The sequence below is a fragment of the Bufo gargarizans genome, chromosome 3 (genome assembly GCF_014858855.1).
Source record: "Bufo gargarizans isolate SCDJY-AF-19 chromosome 3, ASM1485885v1, whole genome shotgun sequence".
NCBI classification, from domain to species: Eukaryota; Metazoa; Chordata; class Amphibia; order Anura; family Bufonidae; genus Bufo; species Bufo gargarizans.
In genome coordinates this window covers 625,288,683-625,302,224 of record NC_058082.1, presented here as the reverse complement: position 1 = coordinate 625,302,224, position 13,542 = coordinate 625,288,683, and the positions used below count along the sequence as shown (strand labels likewise).

Sequence of the window (13,542 nt, the reverse complement as noted above, 5' to 3'; positions counted from 1 at the left end):
TAGTTCCACATGTGTTAATTCATAGTTTTGATGCCTTCAGTGTGAATCTACAATTTTGATAGTCATGAAAATAAAGAAAACTCTTTGAATGAGAAGGTGTGTCCAAACTTTTGGTCTGTACTGTATATATATATATATTTTTATTTATTATTTTTTATTTATTACAATAACTTACCTTATCAACTCCTGCACTCAAAATGTAATTTCCCTTTTTATTCCACTTCAGTGCAAAAATGGGACCTTTGTGTTGACCTAAAGTGCTTGCAAGATTGCCTGTAGAAAGAACACAAACCATTTATTTTGTTATAGTTTTTATACTATTTGTCATCACAGAGAAAATTTAGCGTTAGCTATTTTTCAAGTGTGTGAAAGGCACATCCAAAGAAGGTTGTCAACATTTCAAATTCTTTTCTAGGGACACCTTAGCTTTGACAAGAAGTGATTTACAAATGTGTGACTTGCTTCTGTCATGGTTTGCAGGCATGGGTTGCATTGCCAGAAAAATAAGATATATCTTTTTATTTTATTTTTATGTTTCAATAAGTTTTTATTAGGTTTTTCAAAGGTTTTATGAAAAAAACATCTAATGCACTAAACAAGAACAGAAACAGTACCTGTGTAGAGAGATACATTAGGTAGAGTTACATTGCATATAGTAACAGTGATAAAGTGCTCATTAAAGCAAAGATTTAAGGCTCTATGGGAAGGTGACATTACCCTTCATTGATTGGTGTCTGAGCTCAACGGCTTCCACGCAGCCCATTCCTTATCAAATTTCCTTATATTGTGATCTTTAAATACTATCATACACTCATATGAAACAGTAATGTGTACTGAGCAAAGAATGTTGCTAAGTGATGGAATTGAAGATCTCTTCCAATATCTAGCTACGGCTATTTTAGTGGCTAAAAACACATGAGCTGCGATAGTGTGTGCAGCAATAGGAATATTGGGAAGTCTTTAAGAGTAAAGCTAACAATGGGTCTGGTGAAACCGTTGTCCCAGCCACCTCAGAAATAAACATAAAAACTTGGGACCAAAGGCTTTTTAAATGAGGAAAGGACCACAGGATATGCAATAATTCTCCCTTTCCACCACACTGTCTCCAACAAAGATGTGAAGTCCCTAGCTATATGATGCTAAGGCGTGTGGGAGTGTAATACCATCTCAGCACCGTCTTCATATATGCTTCATAAATGAGTGACCGCAAATCTCAATGCTATAACCCATTGGGTCTTTGGTATCGCCCTGCTGAGCTCCTTATCCCTAGCCATGATATGGGACTGTTTTAATAAAGGACTCTTTTGAGTATAGCATGGAATATAGAGGTCTGATACCCTTTAATCTCCCAGCTGTTGTTGACCATAGGTAAAAAACAGATTTGGAAGCTTTAACTAATAGGGGTTTATCTAGACTCAAGGGATATGCTAAGGACCATAATCATGTAATATGTTTAGAAACGTTTTGGAATTTTGTTAATGGTGGTCATTGAGAAGTGGAGCACCATGGTGACTTGTTAGACCCAAATACAGGAATTTTTTAAGATTAGATGGGTGGTCCTGTCATTCTTTTTTTTTTATAGGTCATATTGACCTCCACTGATCCCCTGCTGGTCCCATTCTGATACTTGCTGGGTCCCTGCTGGTCTCTGCTACCTGGTGCTAGAATACTGGAGTGCAGAGCTTAATACATTCCCTTTAGCTATACTACAAACTTGTTTTAGCTTTTTGTTTTTAAAATTTCATACCGGGTTATCCAGTATTTTATATTGAGGACCTATCCTCAGGATAGGTCATTAATATCAAATCTGCGGGGTTCGACACCCGGAACTCACACTGATCAGCTGTTAGAAATGTCTGGCACTCTTTCTAGGCCATGTGACATCACATGGCCTAGTTGCAGCTCAGTCCCTTTGAAGTGAATGAGGTTGAGCTGCAATGCCAAGCCACTATACAATGTACAGTAAAGTAGATCCGGCAGCACTACTATTTTTCAAAGAGAAAGCCAATTTGGAAAGTCCATATATTGTACCTTGTATCCCGGCAATGTTGGTGCCAGCAGATCGGGATCCTGGCCGATGATCCACAGTCAAAATAGTAAAATATAAAGAAATCCGCAGCACTCTTCAGATAATGGTGAATAAAGTGGATTTATTCCATACAACAGCAAGGACTTGCGACGTTTCGACCGCTCCCGGTCTTTCTCAAGCAATAAAGTGGTTACAATATCATGTGTCTTATATAGTGCCTTAATCAATTACCTGGGCCCTCCCCCAAGTATAGCCATTAATCACATTGGTGCATGTGCATAGTTATTCATTAGTGACATCTTGTGAAATCAAATTTAGGATCCATTACCTTTCCCACAGGGAATGTCCTTGGGGTCCACCTCCATTCCGAATCATCTCCAAGACGACTTACATTCGGCGTCCCGGAATCTCCAATGCGCATGCGTCTCCTTCGATCAAGCAGCCAATAGGAAAAATACCTTCAACCGACGTCACTAGTTGTCAATGGTGCGGAGGCAACCTTTGCTCCACGTCATTGAAAAGCGTCCTCTCCGTCCTTTGGTAGTGACATAGGTGTCGTCATGGAGACGCGATCAGTTTACCTGGAACTCGCGTCACTCGACTCCTCCCCCGTCACTATTTTATGAGTCTCCGGACATGTCTCTATAGGTAAGGGTTCGTCACACCGCTCCAAAATACCTCCACCATTCAATCTATGGGGATTCCCCCACTCCATATACTTCAGAAATTCTCCACTATTCCATTTTTCTCGACATGATTCCTCCAGAGCAATTGCCGTATCTCCTCAGCAATATACCCTTCTGAGGTCATCATATCCCAAACTCACATTCCTCTATGGAGGCCATACTGTCCCATCAGCGCCACTTGACGGGGCAGATTCCCTCCACCAGGAATATATTTTTATTAAAAATATCGTGTAGGTATTTGGGATGCCAGTCAAGTTCAATGACAACGACTCCCCTAGTACCACGAACACATACATTCATCAATCTTATTTATTCTATTGACAACCAGAGGTAACAGAGCATAGGAAGGACTCACCCCCCATATATTGGACATGTCCTTTGGCTATATACATTAGGATGAACTGCTGCATGATCTTTGGGACATCAGCCTTAGGGAGAACGGGATGGAAGCGGACCCCAATATTAGACCATCCTGTAGAGAAAGATAAGAGAAAATATATAAAAGTATAAAATTTTCGTGTTGGTGAACATAAAAAATCATCACAACAAAGTTGGGCACAATCTTAGGTTACACAAAATAATAAATATTAGTCCAGTCTACATTTTAAAGGTGATGTACAGGAATTTCTAGAGGAAGACTCCCAAATTGAAATCCCTATTGAGTCCCCTTGGTTCACGTGTATCTAATTCGTAGATCCATTTCAACTCGAGTTGTTTAAGGAGGGTCTCTCCATCACCCCCTCTACGTAATGGTGAAACTCCATCTATGATCTGGAATCGGAGTTGTGACAAATTATGTCCCATTTTTTCAAAATGGTCTGGAACCGGTAAATCTAGTGCTTTTTTTCGGATCTTAGATTTGTGCTGTGTGATCCTCTTTTTTATTTCCTGTGTGGTCTCTCCTACATATAGGAGTCCACATGGGCATTGGAGAGTATATATAACAAAAGTGGAATTACACGTATAGAATTGTTTAATTTTATACTTCTTTCCAGTGTGTGGATGTACAAATGTCCTCCCTTTTGTCATGCTATTGCAGTGACAGCACCCCAAACAGGGGTAACATCCCGTTTGTTTATGCACTGGTTTTTTAGAAGGTTTATCTGCATGCACTAATTTGTCCCTCACATTGGGTCCTCTCCTGTATGAAAACAGCGGAGGATTTGCAAATTCTGGGGTATCAGGGAACGCTTGTGTAAGTAGCGTCCAGTTTTTTCTAATTACACCCGCCACCTGTCTGCTAATCATCGTGTATCTGGAAACAAAGGGAATCCTATTTTGAGTATTTGACCTATCCACATTCTTCTCAAGTAATTCCTCTCTTTTTATTTTTAATGCCCTATTTTGATGTTTGTCCGTTAACTGTTGAGGGTATCCTCTGCTCGTGAATTTTTTGTTCATCTCTTCTAGCCTCTTTCCTACTGCTTTTTCATTACTGACTATCCTGCGGACCCGTAGAAACTGACTATATGGCAGTGATTTTACCATATCTCGGGGATGTGAGCTATCATATTGCAGGATATTATTTTTGTCCGTGTTTTTTATATGTATATCCGTACCCAGTTTTCCATCCTGGACATATACCAGTGTGTCAAGGAATTGTAGCTCGGTCATAGAGCTAACCCTCGTAAATTTTAAAGCGGGGTGAATGCTGTTAAGATATTCATTAAATGCGTCTAGCTCCAGTTCGGTACCTGTCCATATGCAGAAGATATCGTCGATGTATCTCATCCAGCCCCTCACAAATTTAAAGGAGCTGGATGGATACACGAACATCTCCTCTACATATGACATGTAGATATTAGCATATACAGGTGCGGCGTTGGACCCCATCGCCGTCCCTCTGGTTTGTACAAAAAATTGATCTTTAAACCTAAAATAATTACAGGTTAATATAATTTCAAGTAGTGCCAATATAAAATTTATCATCTCTACTGTATACTCAGAGTCACTTAGGGCATATTTGACTGCCTCCAAACCTTTGTTATGTTCAATACTGGTATATAGACTGACCACATCAAATGAGACCAGTCTATCCCCAGTTTCTATCTCCAATTCTTTCAGCCAAAGAATTGGAGATAGAAACTGGGGATAGACTGGTCTCATTTGATGTGGTCAGTCTATATACCAGTATTGAACATAACAAAGGTTTGGAGGCAGTCAAATATGCCCTAAGTGACTCTGAGTATACAGTAGAGATGATAAATTTTATATTGGCACTACTTGAAATTATATTAACCTGTAATTATTTTAGGTTTAAAGATCAATTTTTTGTACAAACCAGAGGGACGGCGATGGGGTCCAACGCCGCACCTGTATATGCTAATATCTACATGTCATATGTAGAGGAGATGTTCGTGTATCCATCCAGCTCCTTTAAATTTGTGAGGGGCTGGATGAGATACATCGACGATATCTTCTGCATATGGACAGGTACCGAACTGGAGCTAGACGCATTTAATGAATATCTTAACAGCATTCACCCTGCTTTAAAATTTACGAGGGTTAGCTCTATGACCGAGCTACAATTCCTGGACACACTGGTATATGTCCAGGATGGAAAACTGGGTACGGATATACATATAAAAAACACGGACAAAAATAATATCCTGCAATATGATAGCTCACATCCCCGAGATATGGTAAAATCACTGCCATATAGTCAGTTTCTACGGGTCCGCAGGATAGTTCAGTAATGAAAAAGTAGTAGGGAAAGAGGCTAGAAGAGATGAACAAAAAATTCACGAGCAGAGGATACCCTCAACAGTTAACGGACAAACATCAAAATAGGGCATTAAAAATAAAAAGAGAGGAATTACTTGAGAAAAATGTGGATAGGTCAAATACTCAAAATAGGATTCCCCTTTGTTTCCAGATACACGATGATTAGCAGACAGGTGGCGGGTGTAATTAGAAAGAACTGGACGCTACTTACACAAGCGTTCCCTGATACCCCAGAATTTGCAAATCCTCCGCTGTTTTCATACAGGAGAGGACCCAATGTGAGGGACAAGTAGTGCATGCAGATAAACCTTCTAAAAAACCAGTGCATAAACAAACAGGATGCTACCCCTGTTTGGGGTGTTGTCACTGTAATAGCATGACAAAAGGGAGGACATTTGTACATCCACATACTGGAAAGAAATATAAAATCAAACAGTTCTATACGTGTAATTCCACTTTTGTTATATATACTCTCCAATGCCCAGTGTGGACTCCTATATGTAGGAGAGACCACACAGGAAATAAAAAAGAGGATCACACAGCACAAATCTAAGATCCGAAAAAAAGTACTAGATCTTACCGGTTCCAGACCATTTTGAAAAAATGGGACATAATTTGTCACAACTCCGATTCCAGATCATAGATGGAGTTTCACCATTACGGAGAGGGGGTGATCGAGAGACCCTCCTTAAACAACTGGAGTTGAAATGGATTTACGAATTAGATACACGTGAACCAAGGGGACTCAATAGGGATTTCAATTTGGGAGTCTTCCTCTAGAAATTCCTGTACATCACCTTTAAAATGTAGACTGGACTAATATTTATTATTTTGTGTAACCTAAGATTGTGCCCAACTTTGTTGTGATGATTTTTTATGTTCACCAACACGAAAATTTTATACTTTTATATATTTTCTCTTATCTTTCTCTACAGGATGGTCTAATATTGGGGTCCGCTTCCATCCCGTTCTCCTTAAGGCTGATGTCCCAGAGATCATGCAGCAGTTCACCTAATGTATATAGCCAAAGGACATGTCCATTATATGGGGGGTGAGTCCTTCCTAAGCTCTATTACCTCGGGTTGTCAATAGAATAAATAAGATTGATGAATGTATGTGTTCGTGGTACTGGGAGAGTCGTTGTCATTGAATTTGACTGACATCCCAAACACCCACGATATTTTACTTCTAAAAATATTCCTGGTGGAGGGAATCTGCCCTGTCAAGTGGCGCTGATGGGACAATATGGCCTCCATAGAGGAATGTGAGTTTGGGATATGATGACCTCAGAAGGGTATATTGCTGAGGAGATACGGCAATCGCTCTGGAGGAATCATGTCGAAAAAATGGGAATATGGAGAATTTCTGAAGTACATGGAGTGGGGGAACCCCCATAGATTGAATGGTGGAGGTATTTTGGAGCGGTGTGACGAACCCTCACCTATTAGAGACATGTCCGGAGACTCATAAAATAGTGACGGGGGAGGAGTCGAGTGACGCGAGTTTCAGGTAAACTGATCGCGTCTCCATGACGACACCTATGTCACTACCAAAGGACGGAGAAGACGCTTTTCAATGACGTGGAGCAAAGGTTGCCTCCACACCATTGACAACTAGTGACGTCGGTTGAAGGTATTTTTCCTATTGGCTGCTTGATCGAAGGGGACGCATGCGCATTGGAGATTCCGGGACGCCGAATGTAAGTCGTCTTGGAGATGATTCGGAATGGAGGTGGACCCCAAGGACATTCCCTGTGGGAAAGGTAATGGATCCTAAATTTGATTTCACAAGATGTCACTAATGAATAACTATGCACATGCACCAATGTGATTAATGGCTATACTTGGGGGAGGGCCCAGGTAATTGATTAAGGCACTATATAAGACACATGATATTGTAACCACTTTATTGCTTGAGAAAGACCGGGAGCGGTCGAAACGTCGCAAGTCCTTGCTGTTGTATGGAATAAATCCACTTTATTCACCATTATCTGAAGAGTGCTGCGGATTTCTTTATATTTTACTATACAATGTACGTCACTGTGCTTGGAAAGCTGCCGGGAGTCGGCTGTGCTCACCAAAGATCCGGTGAGCGTGGCTGTTCCCTGAAGCAGCTGAACAGCGGGGGTGGACCTGGATGATGACCTATCCTGAGGATAAATCATAATTATCTTTACCTGGATAACCTTTTTGATAAAAAGTAAATTTAGAAACAAAAACTCCAATTGAACACATTACTTTTTGTCAATTTGATGTTCTTAAATAATTTTAACAGGATCTTTAAAGTAAATCTTATTATGGTCAAAAACGTCACAATTTTTTAAATATTTTTAGCTTTTGAATTTTATGTAATTATCATGAATGAGCATGGAATAATAATTTGTATGAGACATTTTATGCTTTATATTTTGTGAACTATTGTTTTTCATGCTATATATATTAATAGAACCAGGGTTCCATTGTTCCCATTATTCATCTCACAGCAGAACTCTTTAGAAATGGCAGAACGTGTTGAAATGAGTCAGTGGAGTGTTAACAAGTTGCCATAAAAAGCCACATTTTCCAATTTGTATACTGTACGATGTACACACATAATATACTTAAAGCTGGAGAAGTAGTTGCTTATTTAAACGTAAAATGTGTGTAAAAACCAATCCTTCTCTGTACATTATCTGAGGAGTATTATAACTAGAGATGAGCAAATTTCTTGAAAATTCGATTCGGCTTATTCGCCGAATTTCACAAAAAATTTGCTTTCTGACGAATTACTTTGCCACGAAGCAGATTTTTGGGTAAGTAGCGGGTGCAATGACAGGGAGCTGTGAAAGCGACACCCCCGTCATTGTACCCCTCAGATGCCGCGTTCATACATATAAAAACATGACATCAAACTTACCGTGTCCATTTGCGCGCAACGGGCCGGCCGCAGCCATCTTGCTTCAAGATCTAGGCCGAAATCACGTTCGGCGCGAGATTATGCCGGCCGGAGTGATGATGTAATCTCGCGCCGCACGGGATTTCGACCGAGATCTTCAAGCAAGATGGAGGCTGGCGGCCCTTCGCGCACAAATGGAAGTGGTAAGTTTGAATTTCAGGATTAATCTATTCGCTGAAACGAAGCTCGAGGAAATTCGGCTTCTAGGCGAATTGGATAATTCCGGAAATTCGGATCGAATTCCACTTTGTGGGATTCAATTCGCTCATCTAGAATTATAACATAGCGCTTATTTACTGCCTTTGCTTACTGCTTAAGCACATTTAAAAAAAAAAAATTAAGCAACTTTGCCAAATAGATTTATAAAAAAATATAATACTGTTTTATGTATACAGCGGCTTTTCAGACCGATGCATCTCCATGGTTACAGACTTGTAATGCGTGTGCTATCATTTCTTCTGCCAGTTAAATACAGATAGACACATCCTTTTTTCTAATCAGATTTTTTTTTCCTGAATGAACATGATTATGGGGGGGGTGCCATCTTACCTAAGCTGCTGTTAACAGCATTTAGAGATATGTGTTACAGCAGCCACCATGAGCCATAAAAATAATGGGCAGGAGCTGACTTCTATGGGGGATTTATCTAGGCAGGCTGTATGACCTGTGGAGAGATCAGGAGGGAGCAGATAAGCCTTGATATCACCTATTGTGAGTGGTGGATCCTGTCTATCTATCTATCTTTTATATATACTATCTTTCATTGTAATCCTGCATGTGATGATAAATAGTGATGAGCGGCAGGGGCAATATTCGAATTTGCGATATTTCGTGAATATTTGGGCTAATATTTGTTATATGTTCACGAATTCGAGAATTCGAGATTATTTTCTTGATAGCAAAGATTGGCAATGTAATATGTGCGTATTGCGTGTGAAATACAGGCGTGGGTCGCTGTTGCTACATTTTTCAAGCTGCTAGAAGTTTCCTGAGACTGGAGATCATGGTTGGCACGGCAGAACATTACAATAGCTTTATGTGCAGATAGAGTGCTCCAATATATTCGCGATTGCGCTAATCGGCAATTAATGATGCGCATATTTTGGTTTAATACGTGCAACTTCACATTTTAGCAGGTCTGACTACATATTACTGATTGGTGCACTAAGTATTGTTGTGACATCACAGCACTATGTCTGTAGCATGTATGTAAGGACAGCAGAACCTCAGCTACACTATATCACCATCTAACCTACACTGACTATCTACCACTAACTATCTGTATTATGTATATAAGCTATCTAACTATCTAATGTAATTAAACAGTAAAGCACAGAGCACAGCGATGTCACTGCTCTCTCTCTCAGAACTCCATAAACCTGCAGAAAATGGCTGCTGGGGAGTTTCTTATATAGTAAAGGGATAGGCAACTTTCCTATTGGTTGCTAGGGATGTTGCTAAGCTCTGACAAAGATATTTCAGCCTTCTTATTGGCCCACAAGCAAGAAAGGAGGTTACTGATGGAAAAAAAAAAATCTAGAATATTCGTGACTACGAATATATTGCACTATATTCTAAATCTTTGCGAATTCTCAAAGTGGCGATATTCGCGATTAAAATTCGTGATTCGAATATTCGCGCCCAACACTAATGATAAAGAGATGACTGCTAAAAAGTGATTTGTACAGAACAAGAAGTAGCACGTATTATTGAGCTTAGTGGCTAGTGTGAAAACTGCAGGATTTTAGGATTGTTTTAAAAATATAACATATAGCATATACAATATTTTTAACATAAAAACTTGATTTACATTTTTTGATGACACATTTACTGGGTACTTTAATCCTACACCAGTTATGGACTGAGCTTTCTCTGCCTACCCCAAAGGATATCATTTTTAATGGCCACTCTCCATCTCTACATACAATTCACTTTGAATCCATGTTTGTGTCATGCTGTACATGTATGGCACAGATGGGGGATCCTGCACATTGTCTGTATTCACCTTGCTAGCCTTAGTAAAAGTCATGCAGAATAAGATGTGCCAAGTTTATTAAGAGGTGCATCCCTCTTAATAAACGGAAATCTGTGCCAGTTATGAGCTGATGTAACCCTTAAAGGGGTTGGTTGCTTTCTGGCTACTGTTGACCAGTGTGTTTGTAAGATGGCTTTATGGCACTTACTAATTTAGTCTTTGTTGATATTTTGCACCAATTCCTATATTTAAGAAAGTATTCTCCTTTTTGGCCAAGTCTTTTGTGTGTCCACATGAAGGTCCTGCTGATGGAGGGCAATGTGACCAGACAAATCACTCAGTCTCCATCGTTAAAATATAATAAACCTGCACTAAACTCTCAACATTGCAAGTGCAGATGGCAGATGTGGTATATTTGTGTGGAGAAGGCTGAGTGATGTGTCTCGAGTTATTTTTGCCTGGTCACATGAACCTCCATCAGTGGCCATCTTATGGACAGGTCTCCTGTGTGGACAGCACAGAACATTTGCCCAACAAGGGGACATAAAGCAAACAGCACAGAAAATCAACAAAGGCTATATATGTAATTGGCATATAGTCAACTTACATACACATTGGCCAAAAGCATCCAGAAAGTGGCCAACGCCTTTAAGTTACAAATTATGTCAGTGTTCTGGCGTACATTATTGTAAATGTGTTGGGCCAAAGTAGTCATACCCTCCTAAACTTCACCCACTTTTTAAAAAAGTGTTGAGAGTGGTGGAGAATGATTAAAAAGTTGCATCTTTTTTCCTGTTTCATAGCTTTAATGATATATTGTTTATACACAGCATCAGGCCAGTTAGCTCCCTCTAGTGGTGGCTGCAAGTACACAAACCTTTGTAATTTAGGCGGAGGTGTATGCAGGAGAGCTACAGTTGCAATAAAGATATATTATGAAATAAAATAGCACAGAATTTAGGAGCTAAACATAACAAGATGCTGAAAAGTGTACATTCATGTTACAGAGGTTTTCTGAGATTTTAATACTGATGACCTATCCTCTCGATAGGTCATCAGTATCTGATCGGTGTGGGTCCAACACGCAGGACCCTTGCGGATCAGATGTTTGAGTAGGCACTGGCCTTCCCCATGCTTACCATACACAGAGCCATACGGCGTATAGCAGTTGTGCTTGGTATCGCACTCAGCCCCTATGAAATGAATAAGGCTGAGCACAATACCAAGTACAACCGCTATACAGTCTATGACACTGTGCTTGGCAAGCTGCAGGAAGGCCACTGCACTCACAGGAGCACCGCTGCATTCTCAAACAGCTGATTGGCAGGGGTCCTGGGTGTCGGACCCCCACTGATCAGATACTGATGACCTATCTAGGGGATAGGTCATCAGTATCAAAATCTCTGAAAACCCCTTTAAAGGGGTTAATCCCTCTCATTCCCCCCTCTCCCTGCCCCTCTATTCCTTACTCATCTATAAGTGACAGTATATAAAGAAAAGGTTATATTATCTAATTTAAGGAGGAATAGGAGGGTATAAAAAACAATATCTGATGTAGTTTCAGAGTTTGGGGAATGTTACTGAAGATGACTGGAAATGAAATGTACCGTCTAATAAAGCTGCTGCCCCTAATGTTACCTATAAAACCATGTGAATAATGTCTACTATACTATCTACTATACCTCTCATTGCACTTTGAGCTTTACATATTCAGTAATGATCATTTGTCAGTGGAAAACTCTCAAAAATACTAAAAATGTATTTACCATCCTGTGTCCAGATTCTTGCAAAGCCATCATAAGAACCTGTAGCTAAGAGAGTGCCCTCCGCCTATTGGAAAACAAATGTAGAATTATTACTAGCGGCACCAGAGACCCTGGAGTTAGAGCTTGAACTCAATGTGCAAATATTTCAGCTAAAGTGACTTTTAAAGGTGCCCACACTTCTTCAATAGATGTTGCCTGAACACCTGGGGGAGAGTTGGGAGAGACCGTTGGCCCGGGCTTGCTGAAAAGGGCATTTTTGGCCAACAATAGAAGAATGTATAAGGGGGCTTTAACTGGGCGGGAGGGAGAAGCTGCAAATGATAGCAAGAATAAAAATCACAGACTGTTACTGTCACCTCTCCCCCTGTACAGCCTTTTAGTGAACCCAGGAGGAGGCATTACAGAAACTTTTGTCATGTTTAGTGAAGAGCAGCATAGGCAATATTTGAATTAGCGATATTTTGCAAATTTTTTGCTGAATATTTACAATAAATTCACCATTTCAAAAATTTGCGATGGCAAAAATCAGCAATGTAATATGCACATATTGCACATGCAATTTCATTAACTGTGAGTCCCCTTTTACACTGGCGAGTGGTTATAAGGGAAAATAATAGCATTCTTAATACAGAATGCTAACTAAAATGTCCATTAAGGGCTTAAAATATAAAAAGAATTAACTCACCTCATCTAATTGATCGCGCAGCCAGTATCGTCTTCTTCTTCCTACAGGTCCTGCAAAAAGACCTGCGCTGACATAATCGCGCTCAGGTGACGTCACCGCAGGTCCTGCTGAGTGAAGATAGAAGGTCCTTCTATTTTCATTCAGCAGGACCTGCGCTCACGTCACCGCGCTCACCACGTGGTTATGTCATCGAAGGTCCTTTTGCAGGACCTGCAGGAAGAAGATGATACCATCTGCGCGATCAAGTGGATGAGGTGAGTTTATTTTTTTTATTTTTTAACCCCTCAATGGACATTTTAGTTAGCATTCTGTATCAAGAATGCTATTATTTTTCCTTATAATCATGTTAGAAGGGAAAATAATAAAATCAACAGAACACCTAACCCAAACCCGAACTTCAGTGGAGAAGTCCAGGTTCGGGTCTGGGTACCACATTAAGTTTTTTATCACACGCATGCGAAACGCATTGCACTCGCGCGGAAAAAACTGAACAACGGAACACAATCGCAGACAAAACTGACTGAAATTGTTTGGGTTTGCCACAACGCATCCGGACAAAATCCGTGACACCCATGTGAAAGAGGCCTAACAAACAATCACACAAAGGCTACTGTATATACCAAAATCCGGGTATGTGCAAGCCAACAATCTATCCATGAGACAGGTAGTCAGCATACCTTACAATGGCAGCCTTGTGTGCAATGAGACATTCATCTCACTGAGAACCACTCAGCTTTAAAGTT

At 40.2% G+C, this 13,542-nt stretch overlaps 1 protein-coding gene across 2 annotated transcripts in view; it reads right to left on the bottom strand.

Moving 5' to 3' along the window:
• The window catches only part of TBL1X (transducin beta like 1 X-linked), a 326,122-nt gene that overhangs the window by 32,336 nt on the left and 280,244 nt on the right, over positions 1 to 13,542 (bottom strand). For both annotated transcript variants that reach the window (XM_044287937.1, XM_044287938.1), the window contains 2 exons: positions 12,115 to 12,178; positions 176 to 273 (listed from right to left, as the gene is read on the bottom strand). In XM_044287937.1, coding sequence (XP_044143872.1) covers positions 176 to 273; positions 12,115 to 12,178 — 162 coding nt within the window. The remainder of the gene's footprint in view (positions 1 to 175; positions 274 to 12,114; positions 12,179 to 13,542) is intronic.